Source organism: Microtus ochrogaster, unplaced genomic scaffold, assembly GCF_000317375.1.
Source record: "Microtus ochrogaster isolate Prairie Vole_2 unplaced genomic scaffold, MicOch1.0 UNK49, whole genome shotgun sequence".
In the NCBI taxonomy this organism is placed as follows: domain Eukaryota; kingdom Metazoa; phylum Chordata; class Mammalia; order Rodentia; family Cricetidae; genus Microtus; species Microtus ochrogaster.
In genome coordinates this window covers 1,835,105-1,858,716 of record NW_004949147.1, presented here as the reverse complement: position 1 = coordinate 1,858,716, position 23,612 = coordinate 1,835,105, and the positions used below count along the sequence as shown (strand labels likewise).

Here is a 23,612-nt window from a genome sequence, read left to right as displayed (position 1 = left end):
GTGTAATCACATACTCGTGGAATTGTAATTTACATTCATTGGTAGTATTAATTCTCCACCGAACTGTAGCTCAGCTTTTGCTGGACAGTACTCTAAGTCGCATGGGCTCCATTGAACTACACTGAGTGGATCCAGTCCATCGTGCCACATGTGATGGTTTTATTGGAATATAGCCTCACTCATTTTTTCTATTAAATATTTTGAACTTTTAAATTCTCTCTTGTATATAAAAATCATTTTCTCTAGTTATTGCTTGCCTGCCCTATTTCTGTGTTTTGCAAAAGTTTAATTATATGTTTTTTAAATTCAAGAAACTTAAAGTTTATCTGTTTTTCCTTTTCTGTAAGGTTTCCTGTTTTTATTTTAAAAATTTGTCTAAACTCCAAGATTATTTGTTTTTTCCTAAATTTTTTCTGTGATTTTTATTACATCCTTTCTATATATCTGGAATATTTTTTTATGGATATGTTTAGTGACATGCTGTAATATTCATGATCTTAGACTTTGGTTCTATTCTTAACCTGTGTGACCTTTGACAATTAATATTTCTGTGTTGCTTTCTTCTGTGAAGTGGAGATGATACTAGGACTATTTCTCACAAATGGGTCATGCAAATGTGTGTTGTGTGAATTCTAATTGGTTTTATTAATAAAACCAAGAGTCATATATCAGGGTAAATGCTGAAAGATCAGAGAAGTAAAGGAGTCAGCCACTAGAGAGACCTTTTACCTTTATCAAATTCTATCTTGCACCCCTAAGAATGGTCAAGATCAAAAACACTGATGACAACTTATACTGGAGAGAATGTGGGGAAAGGGAAACGCGTCTCCATTGCTGGTGGGAGTGCAAACTGGTACAGCTGCTTTGTATTATAGTATGGCAATTTCTCAGAAAATTAGGAAATAACCTACCTCAAGACCCAGCAGTACCACTTTTGGGTATATATCCAAAGGATGCTCAATCGTACCACAAGGACATATGCTCAACTATGTTCATAGTAGCATTGTTTATCATAGCCAGCACCTGGAAACAACCAAAATGTCCCTATACCAAAGAATGGATAAGGAAAATGTGGCACGGTTACACAATGGAGTACTTCACAGCAGAAAAAATAACATCTTGAAATTTTGGGGCAAATGGATGGATCTAGAAAACACCATATTGAGTGAGGTAACCCAGACCCAGAAAGACAAATATCATATGTACTCACAGATAGGTGGCTTTTAGACATAAAGAAAAAAAAACCCTACAATTCACAATCCTAGAGAACCTAGACAACGAAGAGGACCCTAAGAGAGACATATGGATCTAATGTACATGGGAAATAGAAAAAGACAAGATCTCCTGAGTAAATTGGGAGCATGGGGACCATGGGAGAGGATGGAAGGGAGGAGAATGGAGAAAAATATATAGCTCAATAAAACTCAGTCTTTCAAGAAATGGCACCAACAATGACAAATGGGTTTTCATGAACAAAAGGAAAATCTATGCACACTCAAGGAAACAACTGCACGAAGAGACAGCTTACAAAATGGGAGAAATCTTAGCCGCTATATATCTGACAGAGGGTTAAAATCTGTAATACTCAACTCAAAAACATGATCACCAGTGATCAAAAAACTAAACTGCCTAATCAAAAACTGGTCTAATGAATTAGACCTACAGTTCTCAAAAGATGAAGTTATGAACAAATTATGAACCCAAGAATGTTGGAGTACATCTTCATTCCCAACATTTGAAGCAGAAGCAGGTGGATCTCTGTGAGATCAAGGCCTGTCTGGTATACATATCAAGTTCCACATAGTGAGATCTTATCTCAAGAGAAAATAAATTTAAAAATATATAAAAGAACATTTCATATCACAGGCCATTAAGAAACACAAATATAAAACTACAATAAAATTTTTATCTTACTTCATTAAGAATGGTATTTATTAAGAAAACAAATAATAACAAATGCCGTTGAGAATGCAGATAAAAGACACCCTTATACACTGCTGGTGAGAATGTAAACAAGTCCACAGTGTGTTACTATGGAGATCCCTGAAAAGACTAGAAATCTACTTTATGGCTCAAAATAAATAAATAAATAAAAATCCTCTGCTTTCTGAACTGTGGTTGCTTAATTACCATACTTTTAAGACCTGGTACCTAACAGGTGGAGTTTCTTTCTTTCGTTTTCTTCTATAAAATTATTTTGCCTTTCTTGGATTTCCCTTTTCTTCTGTGTAATATTTTAGAAACTCATCAGCACTTACAAAATATCTATCACCAAGTCTTAGCATGGGAGAGTGACATACTGCTAATTAGCTAAAGTTAGACTGGAGACTGTGAACTTATTAATATTTTAACCAGTGGGCTTGGCTTTAGAAATTATGTTATGTAATTTAGGGGTGGAGCCTGTCTACTCCATGAGGAGGATATTAGGAATATGATTGAATAAAAAATGCTGTAAAAATATAAATCCCTAGCTAGCAGATCACAAATTGCTTTGAGGTACTGCCCAGGGCACTTCAGAGAGCTTCCAAGGGTATTTCAGACTTTTTGAAGGATAGCAACATTTGCAGAAAACTGTGAATCTTGATTTCAAAATCGTTTTTGATGCCCTCTGTGCTATTTTCATGTGATAGCTGAGGTATCTTTGTGATGCTAGCACTTGGGTGGCTGAGGCAGGAGAATCAGAGTCACCTTTCATTACAAGTTCAGGGTTCAAGACCTGATCATCTTGAAACTTTATCTCAAAAGGGGTGGGGGGTTTGAACTTGAAGGGAGTTATATGTGAATTTTTTTTAACAAAATAAAAAACAAGACTGAGTTAAAATATAAGCCACTTAAATTGTTGCTGCCATCTTTTGATTTTGTTTGTTTTTCTTATGTAGTCCAGGGCTGGCCTTAGTGGAGGGTGATCTTAAACTTCTGAGCTCTTCTCAGGTGCTGAGATTATGCTTAGTTTATTTTGATATGTTTTTTAATGGTAGAGATTTTGTACTGATGATTTTAAAAATTATGTTTGTGCTTTATATATTAGTATATTTTAAGCACTTTTAAACTTGCGTATTTTCACTGTCCTGCTAATAAAGTGGTATCTTTTGAGTTCTATGTTAGATTCAGGTGGTATAATGCAGGTGTAACACACAGGAAGGTAAGAGTACAGTTTACCTATCATTTTGTTCCTTCTATAGTTCTAGAAAGTTAATGTAGTAGACATGTTAATAAGACTAACTAAAATAATTTGTTACATTTCAAAAACTGCTAAGTTCATTTCCAGAGGTTTTAAGACTTGACACATACATTTCATAGTCCTCATTGTGTGGGAATGGAGACCTGAACCTTTTTTCGGTTTTTGTTTTTTGAGACAGGGTTTCTCTGTAGCTTTGGAACCTGTCCTGGAACTAGCTCTTGTAGACCAGGCTGGCCTTGAACTCACAGAGATCCGCCTGCCTCTGCCTCCCAAGTGCTGGGATTAATGGTGTGCACTACCACTGCCTGGCCTGAACCTTTTTCCTAATACTCTCTTGTGGTTCTTGGGAGAAGAGTGAGTAGTTTGGAATTTGCCTAGGTTTCTAAGTGCTAGGAAACTTTTAAACAGTTGGAAGGTTTCTCTTTATTGTTTTTCCTACTACCGTCCTATTTCATATTTATTTAGAGCCAGTCACTCATAAAACAGAATTGATGTGTCTTAAATTCACAATATTATTTGTAAATATCGGTCTTAGTGTCGTTGTTTCAGTTAGACTTTGCTGTAGATGAAGCCTGATTATAGCTTGAGTTGTTTACATACCAATTGGACTTTTTTTTAAAAAAATAAAAAGCAAAGCTTTATCTGCCTAAGTTTATAGCAAATGTTCTTTTGGTCATTTTTTTTCTTCATTTGTTTAAAGTATCAGTTTAAAAGATTAAACTGAATTCTGTGCTCTTTGCATCAAAATGAGTTCTTGATGAAAATTAAATGTAGAAAATGAAATCACGAATGTAACAAAGTAGAATAAAGCTAACAAAAATTTGATAGCGGCTGAAGAGATGACTTAGTGCTTAAGAATTCAGGTTTGGGAGCTGGAGAGATGGCTCAGTGGTTAAGAGCACTGACTGCTCTTCCAGAGGTCCTGAGTTCAATTCCCAGCAACCACATGGTGGCTCACAGCCACCTGTAATGAGATCTGGCGCCCCCTTCTGGCATGCGGGCACACATGGAAGGAATGCTGTACATATAATAGATAAATAAATATTTTATAAAAAAAAAAAAAAGAATTCAGGTTTGGTTCCCAGCACTGACATAGTAGCTCACAACCATCTATAACTCTGCAGGTGATATGATTCCCTCTTTTGACCTCTGTGCACATACATGCAGTAAAACACTTATACACATAAAATAAACCTAAAAAGTATTTTAAACATTTAATACTCTTAAGAAAACTTGGCTAAGAATAACAATTTTATGTAGTTTAAAATATTATTAGAAAATTACTTGTGTGTGTGTGTGTGTGTGTGTGTGTGTGTGTGTGTGTGTGTGTGATAAATGTACCCATCCCTGCATAGGCTTGAGATCAGAGGCCAACATTGGGTATCTTTCTCTATTACTGTCTGCCTTAGTTTGTAAGACAGGATTATTTACACTGAACCTAGATTTGGCTAGACTGGCTGGCACACAAGTTTCTGGGAACTACTGGCATGCTTTGCATTGCCCTGCTTTCATGTAGACACTGGGGATCTGAGCTTAATTGCTTGTGCAGCAAGCAAGTTCTTTACCCATTGAGCCATCTTTACAGTCCAAGAAAAATTCTTATAACAAAATTATAAAGTCAGATAGCAAGGGAAATATTTGGAAATGTGATTGTCATCATCAGTTGTTGCTTTTAAGTCAAAAGGTTGAATACCCTACTAGGAAAATGTGCAAAATGTTTATCAAATTTAGGAACAGAGAATAAGTAACTAATGTAAGAGATACTTTATTTGCAAGAAGTTTTTCTCCCTCTTTCTTTCACTTTTCTGAGACAGGGTTTCTCTGTGTAGTCCTGCCTGTCCTTGAACTCAATAGAGATCCGCCTGCCTCTGCCTTCTGAGTGCTGGGATTGAAGCCCCACCACTCAGTAAATAATTTATTTTTATTTTATGTGCCTTTGTGTTTTGCCTGCATTTATGTCTGTGTGTGGGTCAGATTTTGGAGATGCAGTTGTTAGCTGATATGTGGGTGCTGGGAATTGAACCTGGGTGGAGCAGTCAGTGCTCTTAACCACTGAGTCATCTCTCCACTCAAAGAAATTATTTTTTGGTTTTTGTTTTATTTTTGTTTGTTTGTTTTTTTAGATAGTTTTTCTGTGAAACCCTCGCTATCCTGAAACTTGCCCTGTAGACCAGGCTGGCCTCGAATTTACAGAGCTCCTCCTATCTTTGCCTTCCCAGTCCTGGGATTAAAGGTGTGTGCCACCATCCTCAACTTAAACTTTTATTAGCAACTTATGCTATCTAGTAAAGTCTCAAGTTTTTCTTTTTCTAAATGAATCATTTGGTTTCTTAGTAAATTTTATTTATCAGACATTTATAGTGTATTGTATTAAAAAAGCAATCATCTGAGAATAATCTTTCAATATGTTGTTTATTCTTACAGAAATAACAAGAAATTTTTATTTAGCTTGTCTTTTTTTAATTTTTTTTGTAGGAGCCAGTGTTCGAACATTCACTCCATTTTATTTTCTGGTGGAGCCAGTGGATACTCTCTCAGTTAGAGGCTCTTCTGTTATATTAAACTGCTCAGCATATTCTGAGCCTGCTCCAAAAATTGAATGGAAGAAAGATGGAACTTTTTTAAACTTAGTATCAGATGATCGCCGCCAGCTTCTCCCAGATGGATCTTTATTCATCAGCAATGTGGTGCATTCCAAACACAATAAGCCCGATGAAGGTTTCTATCAGTGTGTAGCCACTGTTGATAATCTTGGAACTATCGTCAGCAGAACAGCCAAGCTCACAGTAGCAGGTAAGTCCTACTAAGTGATTTACCTAGACTTTCTATTTTAATAAGGTCTAAATAAAACAGTATGCTGTAGTTCTCACTTAATTCATAATAGGTCATTTAGCATGTCAGTTATACATGTACCCTTTTTATGGACTACACTCATGTGCTTAGGATTATGCAGAATAAACTAGCACTTTTCTGCTTGTCTGAAGGTTCACAGTTGCTATGAGAATGGCTAAGCAGTTTTTTCTTCTTAACTTGTAATGAAAAAGGTAGTTTTATATTGGAAAATTGGTGACTTTAAAGCCTACTCATAACACTGTGGCTTAGTAAAACTTTAGTGAAGCCAGAATCCTGGTTCCTAGTGGTAAGGTAGTGAACAGCAAAGAGAAAAGAGATATGAATATGAATAAGAGGATGTAAAAGAGATGTTTAGCACATAAATGTTAAGCAGAAGCCTGGACTAAATGATGTTAGAGAGGAAGTCAGTACATTAAACTTTAGGGAATGGACAATATTTATTTAGAAATCTATAGTGTCATTAATATATCAGTATAGAAGGCAGAGTGAAAGCAGAAGTTGTAAGAAGAGAATATTAACTAATTTTCAAGAGTCTCTGTTTAAATGATGGCAATGTGGAGAAATTAAGGCTCAAGAGAAATAGGGTGTATTTCCCAAATACTTCATGCCTGCTTTAGAGTAGACACTAGCATTCTCTAGATAGGGTTTCTTTACTTGAGTACCAAGTGAAGCAGTTTTGTGGAGGGCCGTGTTCTTTACTCACCTTGGTCAATTGCAAGTGTGTGAGGATAGAACCGGACAGTTTTAGTCATCTCCTGCTCCTTCTCACTATAAAATGAAAGGGTCATTTGACAAACCCAGGGGTCATGACCCACAGGTTGAGAACCACTTTCACAGGGTCACCTATGACCATTGAAAAACACAGATCTTTACTTTACAATTCATAACAATAACAAAATTACAGTTATGAAATAGCAACAAAAATAATTTTATGGTTGGGGTCACCACAACGTGAGGAACCATATTGAAGGGTTGCTGAAGTGTTAGAAAGTTTGAGAACCCCGACTTAGAGGATTTTGGCCCTTTTGTCTTTGGAGTCAAATACTCAAAATTTAATTTGGGTATGACCTAATGCTATAGTAATTATCCACAATCACAGATTGAGGGTGGAAATAAATAAAAGTAGGGGGTCACAATTTAACCCTATGCGATAATTGTCTTTTTTACTTCTCTTTTCTCCTCCTCCCCCATTCTTTCTGCAATGTGTAAAATAAGTAAATTGCTGTAGTGACTTCCTTGATAATTCATTCAGGTCAAGCTTCTGCTTGTCATTTATGCTCTTACATCTCTTTTCTGGCCTCTTACTCTTATTTCCTTTCTCTTTGCTGTCCTCTAAACCCCACCACCAAAACCATTGTATTCTGCCTCCTGGTTTTTCTGTATTGGTCCAGTTTCTCTTTCCTGAGATGACCCTTGACTTTACTTACCCCAGGCTATACCTGCTCCACTGCCACCTCATCCTCTCCTTCACGTCCAGTCTCCACTCTGGGATCAGAGCACTTTCACCGTTCTGTCTTACAGTTCCTCAGAACATTCATCCACACAACAGTGTACCTGACTACTATTCATAATAAACAAAAGGTGGAAATAACCCAAATGTCCACCAGATGAGGAATAGATAATCAAAATAGGAAATTTCCATATAGTGGAATGTTCTTCACCATTAAAAAGGACTGAAGTCATAAATGGCTATGCACTGTTCATGCTCATATATACAAAGTGCCCAGAATGTGTAGAAAAGGAAATAGATTGGTTGGTTTCCTAGGGTTAAGTACCTGACAGCAAGTGGAAAATGAGTAGTTTCTTTAGGGGATGCTAATGGTGTTAGGTTATGGAGATGTTGACATAACTCTGTTCATATTGAGTTTTCAAGTGTGAAACATCATGGTTTATAAATTTATTTATTTAAAAAAGTTCTCAAACATCATTTAAAAAAGATACTGCCAGCTTTGACACTTTAAAAGAGTGCAGATATTTTTGGTTGCAAGCAGAGCTACTTCTAGTCATGGCCAGAAAGCAAGGAAGTTTTTGAGATTATTAAAGAGGTAGTTCGTAGATTTAAATACAAGGTTTCTTTTCTCTGAGCTCTTCTCATTTCTGCACAAATGACATTTCTGTTGTTTTGCCTGGAGAGTAGCCTGGCTGTGTGTGTGTTTTACGCTCAGAGGTTAGGAAATGGCATGCTCTAAATACAGACAGTGTCGATCCATCCTTGCCAGTTCTACGTCTCACTCCCACTCCTTTTTCTCCTGCACTTCTCCAGAGGCAGCTGGAGCACAGGAAGCTAAGGCAGTCTTTGCCTTGATATGTCACTTACTAGTGTATCCATCTGCTTTTCCTATTCAGAAACTTTTTGAAATTTTTTTGTCTGACAAATCCCCATATGTTGTTATGGCCTTATGCTTTTTAAAATTACTCATTTTCACAAGACCTTAGAGGGAGTAGTTTTTATTTTTTTTTTAAAAAAAGCAAACTAGAATACAATTCTTTATTAGGTTCTACCTATCTAACTTTATTAGATTCGGTGTTGTCTTTGTTACCTTTTCCATGATGTTTTTGTTTGTTTCTGTACCAAATAGATATTTGGACTACTTTATTTTTCTTTCCTTTGAAAATCTCCATAACATAAAATCAAAGAAAATACATAGGGGTACTAGAAAACTTGGATGTTATTATTTGACTAACTCACCATCGTAAAAGTAAAAAGCCTAGAATAATTGTTCAAAATTTATTTTCTATTCTTTACAGAAACATTTTGTTGTGTTATGAGCACATGAGAGTTACCTTTCAGATATTGTTAGTACTAGTAGCTACTTGAGTGTTTATATACCAGGCAGTATACCATATGAACTACTTAGATTAACATTTTTTTTTGTTTTTTTTCGAGACAGGGTTTCTCTGTGGCTTTGGAGCCTGTCCTGGAACTAGCTCTGTAGACCAGGCTGGTCTCAAACTCACAGAGATCCGCCGGCCTCTGCCTCCCGAGTGCTGGGATTAAAGGCGTGCGCCACCATCGCCCGGCTTAGATTAACATTTTTAACCAGTCTGTGTGGTCTGTTAATCTTCATATAACTGATGAAGAAACTGAGGCTTAGAATCAGTAACTTACCAACTTTACATAACCATGAAAGGTAGAATTAATTTAAATTCAGGATTGAGACGCCAGTGGCTAACTAATGCTCGTAGCCATTATGTTCTGTGGCATCTATAGAATATTTAAAACTACAACCATTTCAAACATAAAGAACTTAAAAAACTTAAAGATGGAACCAAAAAATCTCATGTGCATTCACAAGTCTTTGTATGCCTTCCAGATCTTCCAGCTAGCATTTTTCAACATCTACTTTACCATCCTTTCATTAATTAGTTTTGCATTGCTGTGATAAAAAATGGAAAGGATTTATTTCTACTTACAACTCTAAGGCCACATTCTATCAGGAGGGAGTCAGGGTAGGGAACTCAAGCAGTGGAGGAACTTGGAGGCAGGAACTGATGCAGAGGCCATGGAGAGTACTGCATACTGACTTGGTGCCCATTACTCATTTGGCCTGCTTTCTTATTGCACCCAGGACCACCTGTCAAGGGATAGCACCACCTACTCCCTGCAAAGGTGGGCCCTACCACATCAATCATCAGATGGCACCTCACAGACCTGCTGACAGGGCAGTCTTAGGGAGGCTTTTTCTCAGTTGTGGTTCCCTCTTCTCTGGTAATTCTTTCTTGTGCCAAGTGGACACAAAACTAGACAACACATTATTCAAATACACATTTTTACTTGAACTATTAAGAATAGTAAGTGACAAACATGTTGTATTTGCCTGAATGTATTAAGTCTGCATTCTGAAAACAAGGACATTCTCCTAAATAACCACAGATTTTCATTAGAATTAAGAAATTAATGTAATACTGTCACTTAATTTAGATTTCACAGATCATAGAAAAATAAAAGGGCAGAAACCCTCCTTTCTGGTGTAAGATTACATGTGTCATTTTATAATTATATCCTTATACTCATTTGATATACAATAGGACCTCAGGTTTTCCTTGTCTGATTTTGAGTTTGATTTCCTACTATGAGAAGATTGAGATTTTGCATTTTGGAGAGAAATACTATGGAAGTAGTTTAATGTTTTCAGCGTGATGTACCAAAGTAGTGTACTGTTTTGTTGTTAATGATGTTTGGTTTATTATTTAAGATGATCTGTGTAGTATTTCTCCACTTCAAACTAAAGTGTGCTTTTATAATTAATAGTATTTTGGGAAGAAGTATTTTAGCATTTTATAAGTTCGTTGTGCCTCATCAGTTTTCACTAATAGTTGTAACATCACTGAAAGATTGTTGCCTGAATCAATTATTTTAAGATAGTGGTTGGCAAATGGCTATTGTTCCTAGTTCTGTCATCTTTATGTAGTAGGTCTTTTCCTTCTAAAATACTGTTTGTTGATTTTAGTGCAAGTCAACAGATTGTTATTTATGGATTAATAATGTGTTGGTATCATTATTTCAGAAACTCTTTTCAATCTTGATTACTGCGCTAAATAGTCTTTTCTTATATATTTTAAGGTTAAAACTTCATCTAATGACCTATTTTACCTTGTTCTTTCCCTGTCCCATAGAATCAGCCTCCACTTTAGGACATTGGTTCCTTGCAGTGGAGAATGATATTTAGAAGTCAAAATAAAGTCACCATTTGGCCTGTTAGAGAAGTGACATAGATTTAGGACTAGGGAATATGTAAGTGGTATATGTGTGTGTTTGAATATTAATGTAAGTTCATTATCTGTATAAATTGTATATTTATCCATGCCTTTATAGCTGTGTAGTTCTATATCTATAGTCAGATAATCTATAAGTCTATGTTGATACCTTCATCATGGAATTTGATATAGCATTTAATTTATACTTATCCTTTTTTACATCACACTTTGCTTTTCCAGCTATGAGGAATCTGACTCAGGGTATCTTAATACAGTTATTTATTTGCTGTATCTCAGTATCTAGTTAAATTTTTGATCTATGGACTTCTTGGTCCTGATGACAGCATATGTTTTAGTCACATGAGCTGACTTGGTGCTAGCCTGTATGACTAAAGACTAATATTTAATGGTTTTTTATTTTCCTTTATTGTCAAGGTCTTCCGAGATTTACCAGCCAACCAGAACCTTCCTCCTCAGTATATGCTGGAAACAGTGCAATTCTGAATTGTGAAGTTAATGCAGATTTAATCCCATTTGTAAGGTGGGAACAGAATAGACAGCCTCTTCTTCTGGATGACAGGGTTGTCAAACTTCCAAGTGGAACACTGGTTATCAGCAACGTGACTGAAGGAGATGCAGGACTCTACCGCTGCATAGTTGAAAGTGGTGGGCCACCAAAGTATAGTGATGAAGCTGAATTGAAAGTTCTTCAAGGTATTAACCCATTGTCAGAACTGTTGGTTTTGTGTTTAATGGATAAAGTTCTGCTATAATTTTTTTAATAAATACCACTAAAATGTGGGAGTTATTAATATAGTCATTTCAATTTCTTTTAAAGAGATAAAAATGGGGAAAATGCCATCAAAATCTACTGTTCATAAAGACAGGTGTAATAGTGCACACCTTTAATCCTAGCACTCGGGAGGCAGAGGCAGGTGAGTCTCTGTGAGTTCGAGGCCAGACTGGTCTACATACTGAGTTTCAGGATAGCCAGAGCATAGCCAGAGCTTCATTGTTAGACTGTGTCTTGAAAAAAAATGAAAAAAAAAACAAACCTCACTGTTTAGTTAATGTATTATTAAAATTTTATTAAAAGCTGGGTGTAGTGGCACATGCCTTTAATCCTAGCATTCAGGAGGTAGAGGCAGGATGATCTCTGAGTTCCAGGCCAGCCAGGGTTATGTAGAGAGACCCTGTCTTAAAAAATCTAGCAAACCGGGCTGGAGAGATGGCTCAGTGGTTAAGAGCATTGCCTGCTCTTCCAAAGGTCCTGAGTTCAATTCCCAGCAACCACATGGTGGCTCACAACCATCTGTAAAGAGGTCTGGCGCCCTCTTCTGTCCTTCAGGCATACAGACAGAATATTGTATACATAATAAAATAAATAAATAAATAAATATTTAAAAAAATAAAATAAAAGCTCATTTCTTAAAAAAAAAAAAATCTAGCAAACCAAAATTAACCAAAATAAAATAAAAATGAAAATTTATCAGGATAGCTGTGCATAGTGGCATATGCCTATAATCCCAGCATTTGAGGAGCTGTGGCAGGATGACCTTGAACCAGTAGAGACAGGAGTTACATCTCTACCTGAGAATGATCTTTCTCTCCAAAATTCTATATTATTAAAACCCTATTAAGTAGAGCACTTATCTTGTCAGTAGGAGTGTGGCCATGTCATATGTCAGCAAGAGCACAACTCTAAAGCATGAGCATAGGTAGATACACAGATGTCATAATTTAGATAGTTCTTACATTTTACAAAATCAAAGAATTGATAGATTAAATTTCTTTTTTATTTTTTTAAGACAGGGTCTCATTATGTAGCCCTAGTAGACCTGGAACTCCCTATGTAAACCAGGCTGGCCTCAACCCACAGAGATTCTCCTACCTCTGCTTCCTGAGATTAAGGACATGCATCACCATGACAGACTTGACAGACTAATTTAAAGAGATGAAAACTTAAACTTAGAAATAATAGACATAAGAAAGGAAAGGAGACTCACTGCTTTTTGTACCCCCTCATGTGGTGTTGTATAGATCTATGCCATGTTTTGCTCATTTGACCAGAAAGTACTGTGTAAGTGGGAACTGTCACTTACATATCTTTAAGATCCCCAAGTAGCATATAGTACAATACTTTGCATATTGAATGTATTTGGGAAATGTTTACTGGTTGAGATGTAATTTTCTTACGTTTTGCTTATTTTGTCACATAATGCCATACAAACTGATTAGGAATCAGCTGTTCTTCATGAGTAAAGTTGTGAGGTGCTTTGTCTTTTATTTAATCATTCTTTCATTTAAATTTACTTTAGGTCCTGAGGAAATACCAAACTTGGTGTTTTTGATGCGACCATCTTCTGTGATCAGAGTTACTGGTCAGAGTGCAGTGTTGCCATGTGTTGCTTCAGGACTTCCTTCTCCAGTTATTAGATGGATGAAAAATGAGGAAGTGCTTGACACAGAAAGGTAAATACTGCCTGCCTAAGAGCCCTTCATAGCCTTATCTAGAGACTTGGTCTAATCCTATTTGGAAGTATCAATACATTAAAAAAAAAAAACTACTTTGTTTAAGCATATTGCAGTTTTCATGTCTTCCTTGAAATGTGTTTATATGCTGTATCTAACAGTGTTTACAGAAAAGGCATGCTTTCAGAATAGTGAGGATTGTTGTTGTTAAGCTTTATCATACTGAGCTTACTGGGTCTCATTCCCTAAATTGTTACATGAGCTGCCAGACCTCACCAGGATTAGTCAAAACTCTTACATGCACTATGAAAGTTTCTCCCTTTGCTCAAACAGTGTAAGTAAACACTTTCCTTCTTTCTAAGTTCTGTCATTAGAGGCAATCACCACACCTGGCTTTGTATTGCTTTCTAAAGTTCTACCAAGCCGTATGCTGTGTTTACAAGTTATATATCTTCTACAAGAACCGTCTCTGTTACTGCTCTTCATCTTCTGCATCCCTTGTCTCTTCCTTTAGAAATAGGTAATTTTTTTAGTTGTATTCTCTCAAAAACACTGGTTCAATACTTAGGTGTTTTGTTTCTAAAACATAGCTGTTAACAAGCATTGTAAATTTACAGGCATCCCTGACCTCTGCCCATTAGGTGCCCAAAGCAGTTTCAAATTATGATGATCCAAAGCATGTCTCTCGAAGAACAAAATCATCCCTAGTTGAAAATGACTCTTTCAAAGTAGTGCATTTCCAGTATAAATGTAATATATACCTCAGATGTAAGTTAATGTTTTCTGATAGCCATGACAAAGCAATATGTATGTATGCAGTACTATTACAGTAATATTTTGTGTTGGATACTACTTAGAGTGAAATGTAGTTTTTCATACCACAGCTTTATGAAGGTATAAGCAAGATACAGAATTATTTTTATGTAATGAATGGAAGTGGGGAGTTTTGTGCATCATCCCCCACAGTAAGAATTCAACAAATCATTATTAAATGTGATTTGAGGTACATTCATAGGTCTAAGAACCAAGCAGTAACGTGTTTTTTTTGTTTTTTTTTTGTTTTTTTTTGCTTTTAGAGTGGAAGAATGAGATAGTTATAGACATATAAAGTGTCGTGTTGGAATAAGTACTCTGAGGAAACTCAAGATGTAGTATTCAAGGGATTACAGAGGCAGAATGGGGTTGATATTGTAAATGGAGTGGTATAGTATTGTTCTCATAGGAAGGTAATTCTCAGGGTGGAGTCTAAGTGGGCCATTAGAAACAAATCATGATAGGAAAGTTATGTATCTTCCCAGTTTTATTTGAAGTTTGTTTTTGAGAGCAAATGTTTTTTAAACCAATGTGAATATAATATGTTTAAGAATATTTCTATGAATTTTAAGGCTAAACCAGGAAACCAGGAGACTTTGAAAAACAATTGAATGTTTCTCTGCTTCTAGTTCTCTAGGTACCAAAATACTCATAAGATTATGTATAGGAAAGTCTGAGAAACACTGCCTTGTTGTGTCACTGTCTCAGAGAGCTTCAGGAGATTACCAGTGTCAGCTTGTTGACGTTGGCTTCTCCAGATCCTCACAGTGTTTGGTACATATCTGGGGAGGCAAAATGTCCCACAATGTATTTTGTCTGAATTATTGAATATAATGTGAGAAAATAGAAGTAGGTAATAGAACACAGGAGTCCTTCAGGTTCAATGTGGGTAACTATTCATACTGTCTTTGTTTTTGCCAGGACCTTAGAAGAATTGTGAGTAGACTATACATTTTTTAGATTTCAGCTTTGAGATTTGCAATTAAAGGGGGAAAATGTCTAGAAGTCTCAATAGTGCTGGGCTATCTAGAAAAACAAAGTGTCCTAAGCATTAGGCATCTTTATTGCATCTTTGAAAACAAACACATAAAAACATAGGTTGTTTTTTTTTATAAATGTCTAAGAATTAATAGCATTTATTTAATTTTGTTCATATATGTGTAGATAAAAAAAGCAAATAGGATGAGGGTGGTGGCAATGGTTTTGTTTTGAAAAGGATCCAGAACATATGAGTAGCAGCAAACAAAATGTAATTTAGTGATCAAATAATTCCTAATTTTAGGGAATGATAGGTCTGAGTCCAGGTGCAAAGGAACAGGTAGTAGTTGTAAAAGCACATGGTTAACATGCTACAGGTGATGGTAAGATAAAAAATAGAGTTTTCTTTTCTCTTTTTTTTTTGTAATGACTGGCTCATACTTAAAGGATCATCCAAGTATAGCAGTTTCTTTAGAGTTCAAGACTTCATTTTTAGTTAACATCAACCTGAAATAATAATGAAATAGAAGTGGTGGCTTTAATTATGTACTTGTAGAATTATATTCCTGGTTAGTGTCTTTACCTATTGATCTAGTTTGTAATTCTCCAGATTAACTAAACTTTTTAACTTTATAAAAATTGGAGAATATTGGTTTGTAATTTCCTCTGTGTTACAGGATTATCTTAGTTTTTATATCTCTGTAGATTTATGAAAATATTAAACATTCTTGTTGTAAATAGAGTTGATGGATGGTGACTGATTTGTGGCCAGGACCACACCTAGGGAGATGCTCAATGGCAATTATCCTTTTCTTTTCCTTCCTGTCTTTTTTTTACCCCCCCCTCCCCCGTTTCCTAGCCAAGCCACCAAAGGAAATTTTTCATTCCATGTCACTGCCTCATGACTTTCTGTTTGATCTGACATTTTCCTTTTTTTATTTTTATGTCTATTAGTAATATCAGTGTGACACAGCTGTGGTGAAGTTGGATCTGAGGATTGGTTGCAGACTCTAAAATACATAATTTCCAAAAAATTGGGCAGAATGTCTAGACAGGAATAGGCTGAAAGAAGTTGCATTGGTCATAAAAGTGATAACTCTTTGGGAATAGCTAGAAGTGTCAGAGATTGTGACATTTATTTATGCATACAAAATATGTGGTATTTATACATACAAAATATAAGAAAAATGAAAATTAAATTCTGATTTTTTTGTTAATCTTAGACATTTATAGCCATCATTATAGGAATACTGTCCAGTTGTTTTTTTCTGTTATTATGTGAAGACCCTCTCAGATGTTATTTCCCTCATGCTGAAATATATCATTTTGTCTGTTTAATCCAGCTCTGAAAGGTTGGTCTTGCTAGCAGGAGGTAGTTTGGAGATTACTGACATCACTGAGGATGATGCTGGGACTTATTTTTGTATAGCTGATAATGGAAATAAGACAATTGAAGCTCAGGCAGAGCTTACTGTGCAAGGTATGTAAATATTTACTGTGTAATTAAAAATACTGTGTACTTTCTAGGTCTACTGATTATTTAACAGTAATATGGGAAAGGAAAGGGAATACAGCATATAGTTAAAACACAAACTTCTGGACCACATCACTTGGGTTCAAATTTTGATCTTATATTTCCCAAATATGACAATAGGAATTTTCTTTTCATGTATATGTGGTGTGTGTGTGTGTATTCACGTGTGTGCGCACATGCTCTCCTGTGTTTGGATATATATGTTGGAGGAATTCATGTGGAAATCTGAGAATGATAACAGAAATCCTCATCATATTCTTTGAGGCAGAGTCTCTTAGTCAAACCCAGAGCTTGCTGATAAAGTTATTCTTGTTATCCAGCTTTCTGTGGGGCTACCTGTCTCTGCCTTCCAAGGTGAATTGCCTCGTTTACCTGTCATTTGGAGATCTAAACTCTCATCCTCTTACTTCCATAAAAAGTGCTCTAGCTGCTGAGTCGTTATTGCCTCTACTCCAATTACAACAAATTTATATAGCCTTCTTGAACTCCATTTTCATCACCTGTACAATGGAAAATAAGAGTACTTACTTTGTTGAGATTATCTTGAAGTTTAAGAGCTAATCCTTAAAAAGTTCCCAGCTCAGTGTTAGTTATTGGGTTGTTTTTTTTTTTCTGTTTTTCATTTTTTTGTTTGTTTTGATTTTTGGGTTTTTGAGACAGGGTTTTGCTGTAGTTTTAGAGCCTGTCCTGGAACTAGCTCTTGTAGACCAGGCTGGCCTTGAACTCACAGAGAACCACCTGCCTCTGCCTCCCAAGTGCTAGGATTAAAGGCGTGCCCACCACCACCGGCCTAGTTACTGGTTTTTATGGTTGTAATAGTATTGGTGGCAGAGGTGGTGGTGGTGGTGGTGGTGGTGGTGGTGGTGGTGGTGGTGGTGGTGGTGGTGGTGGTGGTGGTAACGATATGGTCAAAGAGGAAGGTGTGATTTGGGGCATATTCAAGGTTCTATACTTTTTTATTGTCTCAGGACATTTTCCTAAAGATGTCTGTTCTCTGTTCCTGAACCATGTCTCTGAGCATTTATGTTCCTTCTTTGGGACAAATACTCAGGCTAGAAGGATTGCATGATGTCTTTCTATGGCTCTTCACTTGATGGTTTGGTCCTTCTCTTCTAAACTGATATAGCACCTCTACAAGAATAGTTATTTTTCCCACTTCTCCTTTTTAGGTTACCTGATTTAGAAGTCAGGGAAGATAAATGTGGCATATGCACAAACCTCTTCCTTATCCCTGTCTGCCCTGCCTTTTTCCATTTAGAAAAGTATTTGCAGAGTGCTGATTCTCTTTTCTGATTTGTCTATGCTGTCACTAATATTGTTTCCAATAAAACTCCTTGGGATTGTCTCTGTAAATTTTAGGGAAGTCCAGCCCTGCTTGTATGTGTAGCTTCCTTCTGGCTGGTACCAGGCTTCAGTGTGAACTTCCTGGAGAAATTCTGTCTCTGGGTGGCCATTATTTGCTAGGCTGGTAGTAAAAGAGAACTATACAAATATCTGTCTTGAGAATATTTTTTGTCCTGCTAGGACAGTTACATATTTTTAAAAGATAAAAGTGAGAATTCAGTTCTACGGCAGGGAAAGGAATATGTAGTGTTATAAGAATAGTAGACTTTTCAAGTGGAAGAAAATGAAGAGTCTAAATGTACAAAGACAAAGAATAAATAGAATCATGTTTGGTATTATCTTTGAGAGAAGATAAGAAAAACGGGTTGGAAAGATGGCTCAAACAGTTAAGAGGGATGGTGGTCTTCTAGAAGATGTCCAGAAAACCTGAGTTCATTTCCGAGTACCCACATTGAGCATCACACAACCCCGTTGTTTGGGGGCTAGGGTTCATGTCTCTTGTTCTTTAATGCAAGTAGGCTTTATTTGGATTTATGGTAGAAATGATGTGTAACTTCTGGAATTTATATTTTAAAGGCCAGGTATGTTGCTTTTTCTTGTTGCCAAAAATATACAGTGAGGAGGGTAGTCTTTAGTAAATTGTGCTGAAAACAGATAGCCTCATTGACAAGACTAAAATTGGACCCCCCCCTCTTAATTTATTAGATTAAAGAAAAAAACAATCCAAGTCCCCACTCCTTCCCCTCCCATTTTCTCCACACCCCCTTCTATCCCACCCCCTTCTAATCCTAAGATAGGGTAAGGCACATTGCCTTGTGGAAGGTCCAAGGCCCTCCCTACTATATCTAGGCTGAGCAAGGTATACATCCAAAGAGAATAGGATCCCAAAAAGCCAGTACATGCAGTAGGGATAAATCCTGGTGCCACTGCCAGTGGCCCCTCAGTCTGCCCCAGCCTTGCAACTATCCACCACATTCAGAGGAACTAGTTTGGTCCTATGCTTGCTCCTTCCCAGTCTGGCTGGAGTTGGTTGGACCCTACCACATATGAAAGTCAACTCAAAGTGGATTAAAGTTTTAAACTGAAAACTCAATCTCTAAAGCTGCTAAAAGAAGACGTGAGGAAAAAGTTCCAATGTTGACTTTAGGAAAGACTTTTTATTGGTGCCTTTTTTTTTTTTGATACGACTTATAAATCACAGGCAAAGATAGATAAATAGGATTCCATGGAACTGAAAAGCTGCACAGTAAAGGATAAAGGAATCTTGGAGAAACAACTATAAAATGAGAGAAAATATTTTCAAACCATACATCTGATGAGAGGTTAATACCTAGAGTTGACAATGAATTCAATTCAGTAGCAAGAAAACAAGTTAGTTTTAAAACTGTTTGAAGGACCTGAAAAGACATTTTCTGAAGACAAAGTGGTCGACAGGGCTGGAGAGATGGCTCAGGGGTTAAGAGCACTGGCTGCTCTTACAGGGGTCCTGAGTTCAATTCTTAGCAACCACATGGTCACTCATAACCATCTATAAAGAGATCTGGTACCCTCTTCTGCCCTACATGTGTATATGCAGGCAGAATAAGTAAATACATAAATCTTTTTTTTTTTTTAAAAGAAGTGGTCCACAGGTATATGAAAAGAAAACTGTTCATGTGACTAATCACTAGAGAAATTAAATCCTTAATCACCTCACACCCAGGAGAGCTACAATATGATCCAATAATTCCTTATATGGATATCTATCCAGATAAAGTTAGATCATTGTGTCAAAAACTGAATTTATTCAACCATGCTCATTGTAGGACATTACACAGTAGCTAAGACATGGAATCGACTTAGTGTTCAACATGGATGAATGAATGACAAAGTTGTTGCTGTAGAAACACAGCCTTATAGAAGGAAATCCTGTTATTTGCAACGACATGGAGAAAATTGGAGGACATTATACTAGGAGAAATAAGCACAGAAAGACAAATTCTGCATGATGTGATTATAAATAGATTCTGACATAGTCAAACTCATAGAATCAAAGAGCCAGAATGGTTACAGTGTATTACCTACTTAAAAAATATGTATATGAGATAATAGATATCTTAGTTTAATTTAGCCATTCTGTTTACATATATCACAACAATTTATCTTACATAAATATATAGAAATTTTGTTAATTAAAGTTTTAATTAAAGTTGAAAACATTTAAGTACTTTTTTTAAAAGATAGGATCTCTGTAGTCCAGGCTGAGCTTAAACTTGTGGTGATCCACCTGCTTCAGGCCTTCCAAGTGCTTAGTTACAAGTGTAAGGCATCATGCCCTGGTTTACAAATATTTTAAAAAATAGCTAACCTAACAGGAAAATTAAAAGCCTAAAGATCTACATAATTCATAACATAATATCAAAATATGCAAATCAAAAATTGACAAGACTATGAATAGGCAAAACTGTAATCATAGTGATCACTTCAGTGTTGTAATATGAGCCGCGGGGCTGCGTCCCCAGCACCCCGGGCCGCCTGCTAGCTTATGCCCCGAAATAACAACACACAAATTGTATTCATTTAAAAACTGCTTGGCCCTTTAGCTCTAGCCCTTACTGGCTAATTCTGATATCCCGATCAACCCATCTCTAATAATCTGTGAGCACCGGTCTTAGCAGGAAGATTCTAGCCTGTGTATCTTCCCGGGAGAGTGGAGCATCGTGTCTCTCTGAGGCGTCTGCCCCCGAGAGGAGAGCTGTAGAGTCTGACCTCACTTCCTCTTCCTCCCAGCATTCTATTCTGTTTACTCCTCCCACCTATGTTTTAACCTATCAGGGCAAGCAGCTTCTTTATTTAATTAAGCAATGACCTTCCTCCATCACTTCAGTAACTAATAGGTTATGCAAACTCAGAAATAAGTGCAAAAATACTTAAAATACAACTAAATAACACAGGTAACAATTTGACCTATTGATGTTTGTATGACTGTAGTTACAGCTCAGTTGTAAAGTGTTTGCCTAGCATTCATACAGTCCTGCTCTAAACTGTAAAAAAAAAATATTATGGACATTAGCATGATGTTATACAGCAATTAAATAGGCATGTTTCATTATTTGGGAGTATATTTCTTTATGTGAGTCATCTTAAAATAATCCATGAGTTACAAAGGAAATTAACAACAAAATTTAGTAAATTGTATAAGCTAATATTGATAGGAACTAGTAAAAGTTGAGGAAGTTTGTCATCTCCTTCAAGATCAATTGATTCTCCACGCCGCTCTGTGTGTTTGTTTCTCAAAAATCAGCAATTTGAACATTAACTTCAAAAATGCTAAAAGTAGCAAATTTAAACCAAAGAAAATAGAAAAAAAGGAAGTGTTAAGTAAAAGTTAATGGAGGGATGGGAAAGCATCAAAACAGAGTCAGTAAAGCCAGAGTTAGTTATTTGCAAAGAACAGTGTTGATAAACTTCAGGCTAGGCTCCCATATATTTAGTAAATGTTTTTATCTACTCAAGTGCTAATTCAAAAGACCTGCAATATCCAGCGTTAGGGTGAGGAACACTAGAGACTTTAAATAAACTATTGATGAGTATATACACTGATAACATTTAAAAATACTGTTTGGAGAGCCGGTTGTGGTGGCGCACGCCGGTAGGATTTGCTGAAGGAGGCAGAGGCAGGAGGATCACAAGTTCGAGGCCAGCCTGGGCTACACATTTCTTTAAAAAAAAAATACTGTTTGGAGAGCTACAAATATCACTAGGGTTTGATCCCCAATATTGCAAAACCAAACCTGTTTGACAGAATCTATTAAAACTGTATACATAAAAGTATCCTATTATATAGTGGAGTACGCTATAATAAGCAACACTGGGGCATTGAAAGTCATGCACAGTAACCTTCCTGCCATATTTATTCACAAGAAGTCAAAACTGATAATGATTCAGATGTCCATCACAACCTAGGATGGCATTTTATTATCGATGGAAATTGGCAGGCCACCTCTATATTCAAAAGCATAATAAAAATATTAGAAGCACCCTTAAAAGAAGCTAGGCACAAAAGAATATAATTGTACTTTTATAATATTCAAAACCAGGCAAAATTAATCTACAGTTTTTAAATAAAAAGAATAATGATTATGTTTGGAGCAGGGCAGAATAATGACTGGATGTTACAACACCAGGCTTCTACTGTATTAATGCCTTGTTTCTGAATCTGGGTAGTACAGTTCAAGCTGTTCATGGGTGTCATGTGAAGTCATTTCTCTCTCTTTACTGAGTACTGACAAGTTATTGTGTACTACAAAAACCCATATGGAAAATTTTGTTTTGAGCCTTGTCCCATAATGAAAGTTTTTTTTTCCTAATGGGGAAAATAGTTGATGAGAAATGTGTGTGTGTGTGTGTGTGTGTGTGTGTGTGTGTGTTTGTATATGTGTATGTGTGTATGTGTATTCACACATACATACATAATATCTCTATGTATGTATATACAAATGCAGTCAAATTTGTCTGTTTTGTTATTTTTTATGAAGTTATAGCTGTAGGAAATGCCTTAGTGAGTGTTATTGCAGAAAAGGTTATAAGTTCATTCTTCATCTGTTAAATATTTCAGACTTACTATCTTATCATTAACTCTTGGGATTTCTACTCATGCTATGACGTGAATTAGCTGGTGGTGTATTTCCTGTCATCTCAGATTGTTGATAACTATTAATATGGGTCATGAGTTGCTTTTTTAAAAAAAAAAATAGAGGAATTTTCCCTTTTTCTCATAGCATTTGTAATAGTGTATGATAAAGTCCATCTACTCCACAAAGAAAAATTTCCACTTCTGTTCCAATTATGTTCTGGGAACAAATTGACAATTTCTGAATTGGCCGTTTTCATGGCAGTGTTAATATTGTTACTAATCTACAACTAATGTTCCAATTTTTTTTTTCTTTTTGAGTTTAAAAAAAGGCCATTTTGCTTGCATGTATGTCTTTATGTGCTGTGTGTGCCTGGTGCCTACAGCCAGAATAGAGCATTGGATACTCTGGGACTGTAGTTAGAGACAGTTGTGACTGCTGGTTCTGAGAATTGAACCCAGTCCTCTGAAAGAGCACCCAGTGCTTTTAACACTGAGCCATCTCTTCAGCCCCTTTACCATCTTTCCTAAAGCCACAGCCTCATACCATTCTCCTTACTCATCTCATTTTCTAAAAAATATCTCTAGCCACATTAAGAAACTCACCTTCTGTTTTCTTCCCATTTCCTTCATGATAATCAGCCAGCATTCTGCTGTCATTCTTTGGAACTCTCAGTTCTCTTGGATGCTAAATAAAACACAAATTTCCTATGGTAGTGTATAGAACACATCCAGAGCCTTAAGAGTCAAGGCTGAAAAAGTTTACTGGGGTTAGAACATTTCAACATGTTAAAAAAAATTATAATAAAATGTTGAAATAACTTTACAACCATCTTTAATTGATGTTTTATGATAATTGCTTTATCAACTATTCATTATTCTAATCCCTGCCCCTCTCTCTTTGGTATTTCAAGACATGGTTTCTCTGTGTATCTCTGGCTGTCCTAGAACTCACTCTGTAGACCTAGCTGTCCTTGAACTCATAGAGATCTGCCTGCCTCTGCCTCCTAAGTGCTGGGATTAAAAGTGTACACCATGACCTCCTGATTCAGTATCAATTTTTTGATAAAATTTTAAAGTGTTAGGTATATCCAGAGAAATCATCATTCACATTATTATGTAGAATT

The 23,612-nt window shown here is 36.2% G+C and overlaps 1 protein-coding gene across 8 annotated transcripts in view; it reads left to right on the top strand.

Moving 5' to 3' along the window:
• The window catches only part of Neo1 (neogenin 1), a 167,425-nt gene that overhangs the window by 41,394 nt on the left and 102,419 nt on the right, over positions 1 to 23,612 (top strand). For all 8 annotated transcript variants that reach the window (XM_005369490.3, XM_005369494.3, XM_005369492.3 and 5 more), the window contains 4 exons: positions 5,657 to 5,974; positions 11,168 to 11,446; positions 13,051 to 13,204; positions 16,339 to 16,475. In XM_005369490.3, the coding sequence (XP_005369547.1) occupies positions 5,657 to 5,974; positions 11,168 to 11,446; positions 13,051 to 13,204; positions 16,339 to 16,475 (888 nt within the window). The remainder of the gene's footprint in view (positions 1 to 5,656; positions 5,975 to 11,167; positions 11,447 to 13,050; positions 13,205 to 16,338; positions 16,476 to 23,612) is intronic.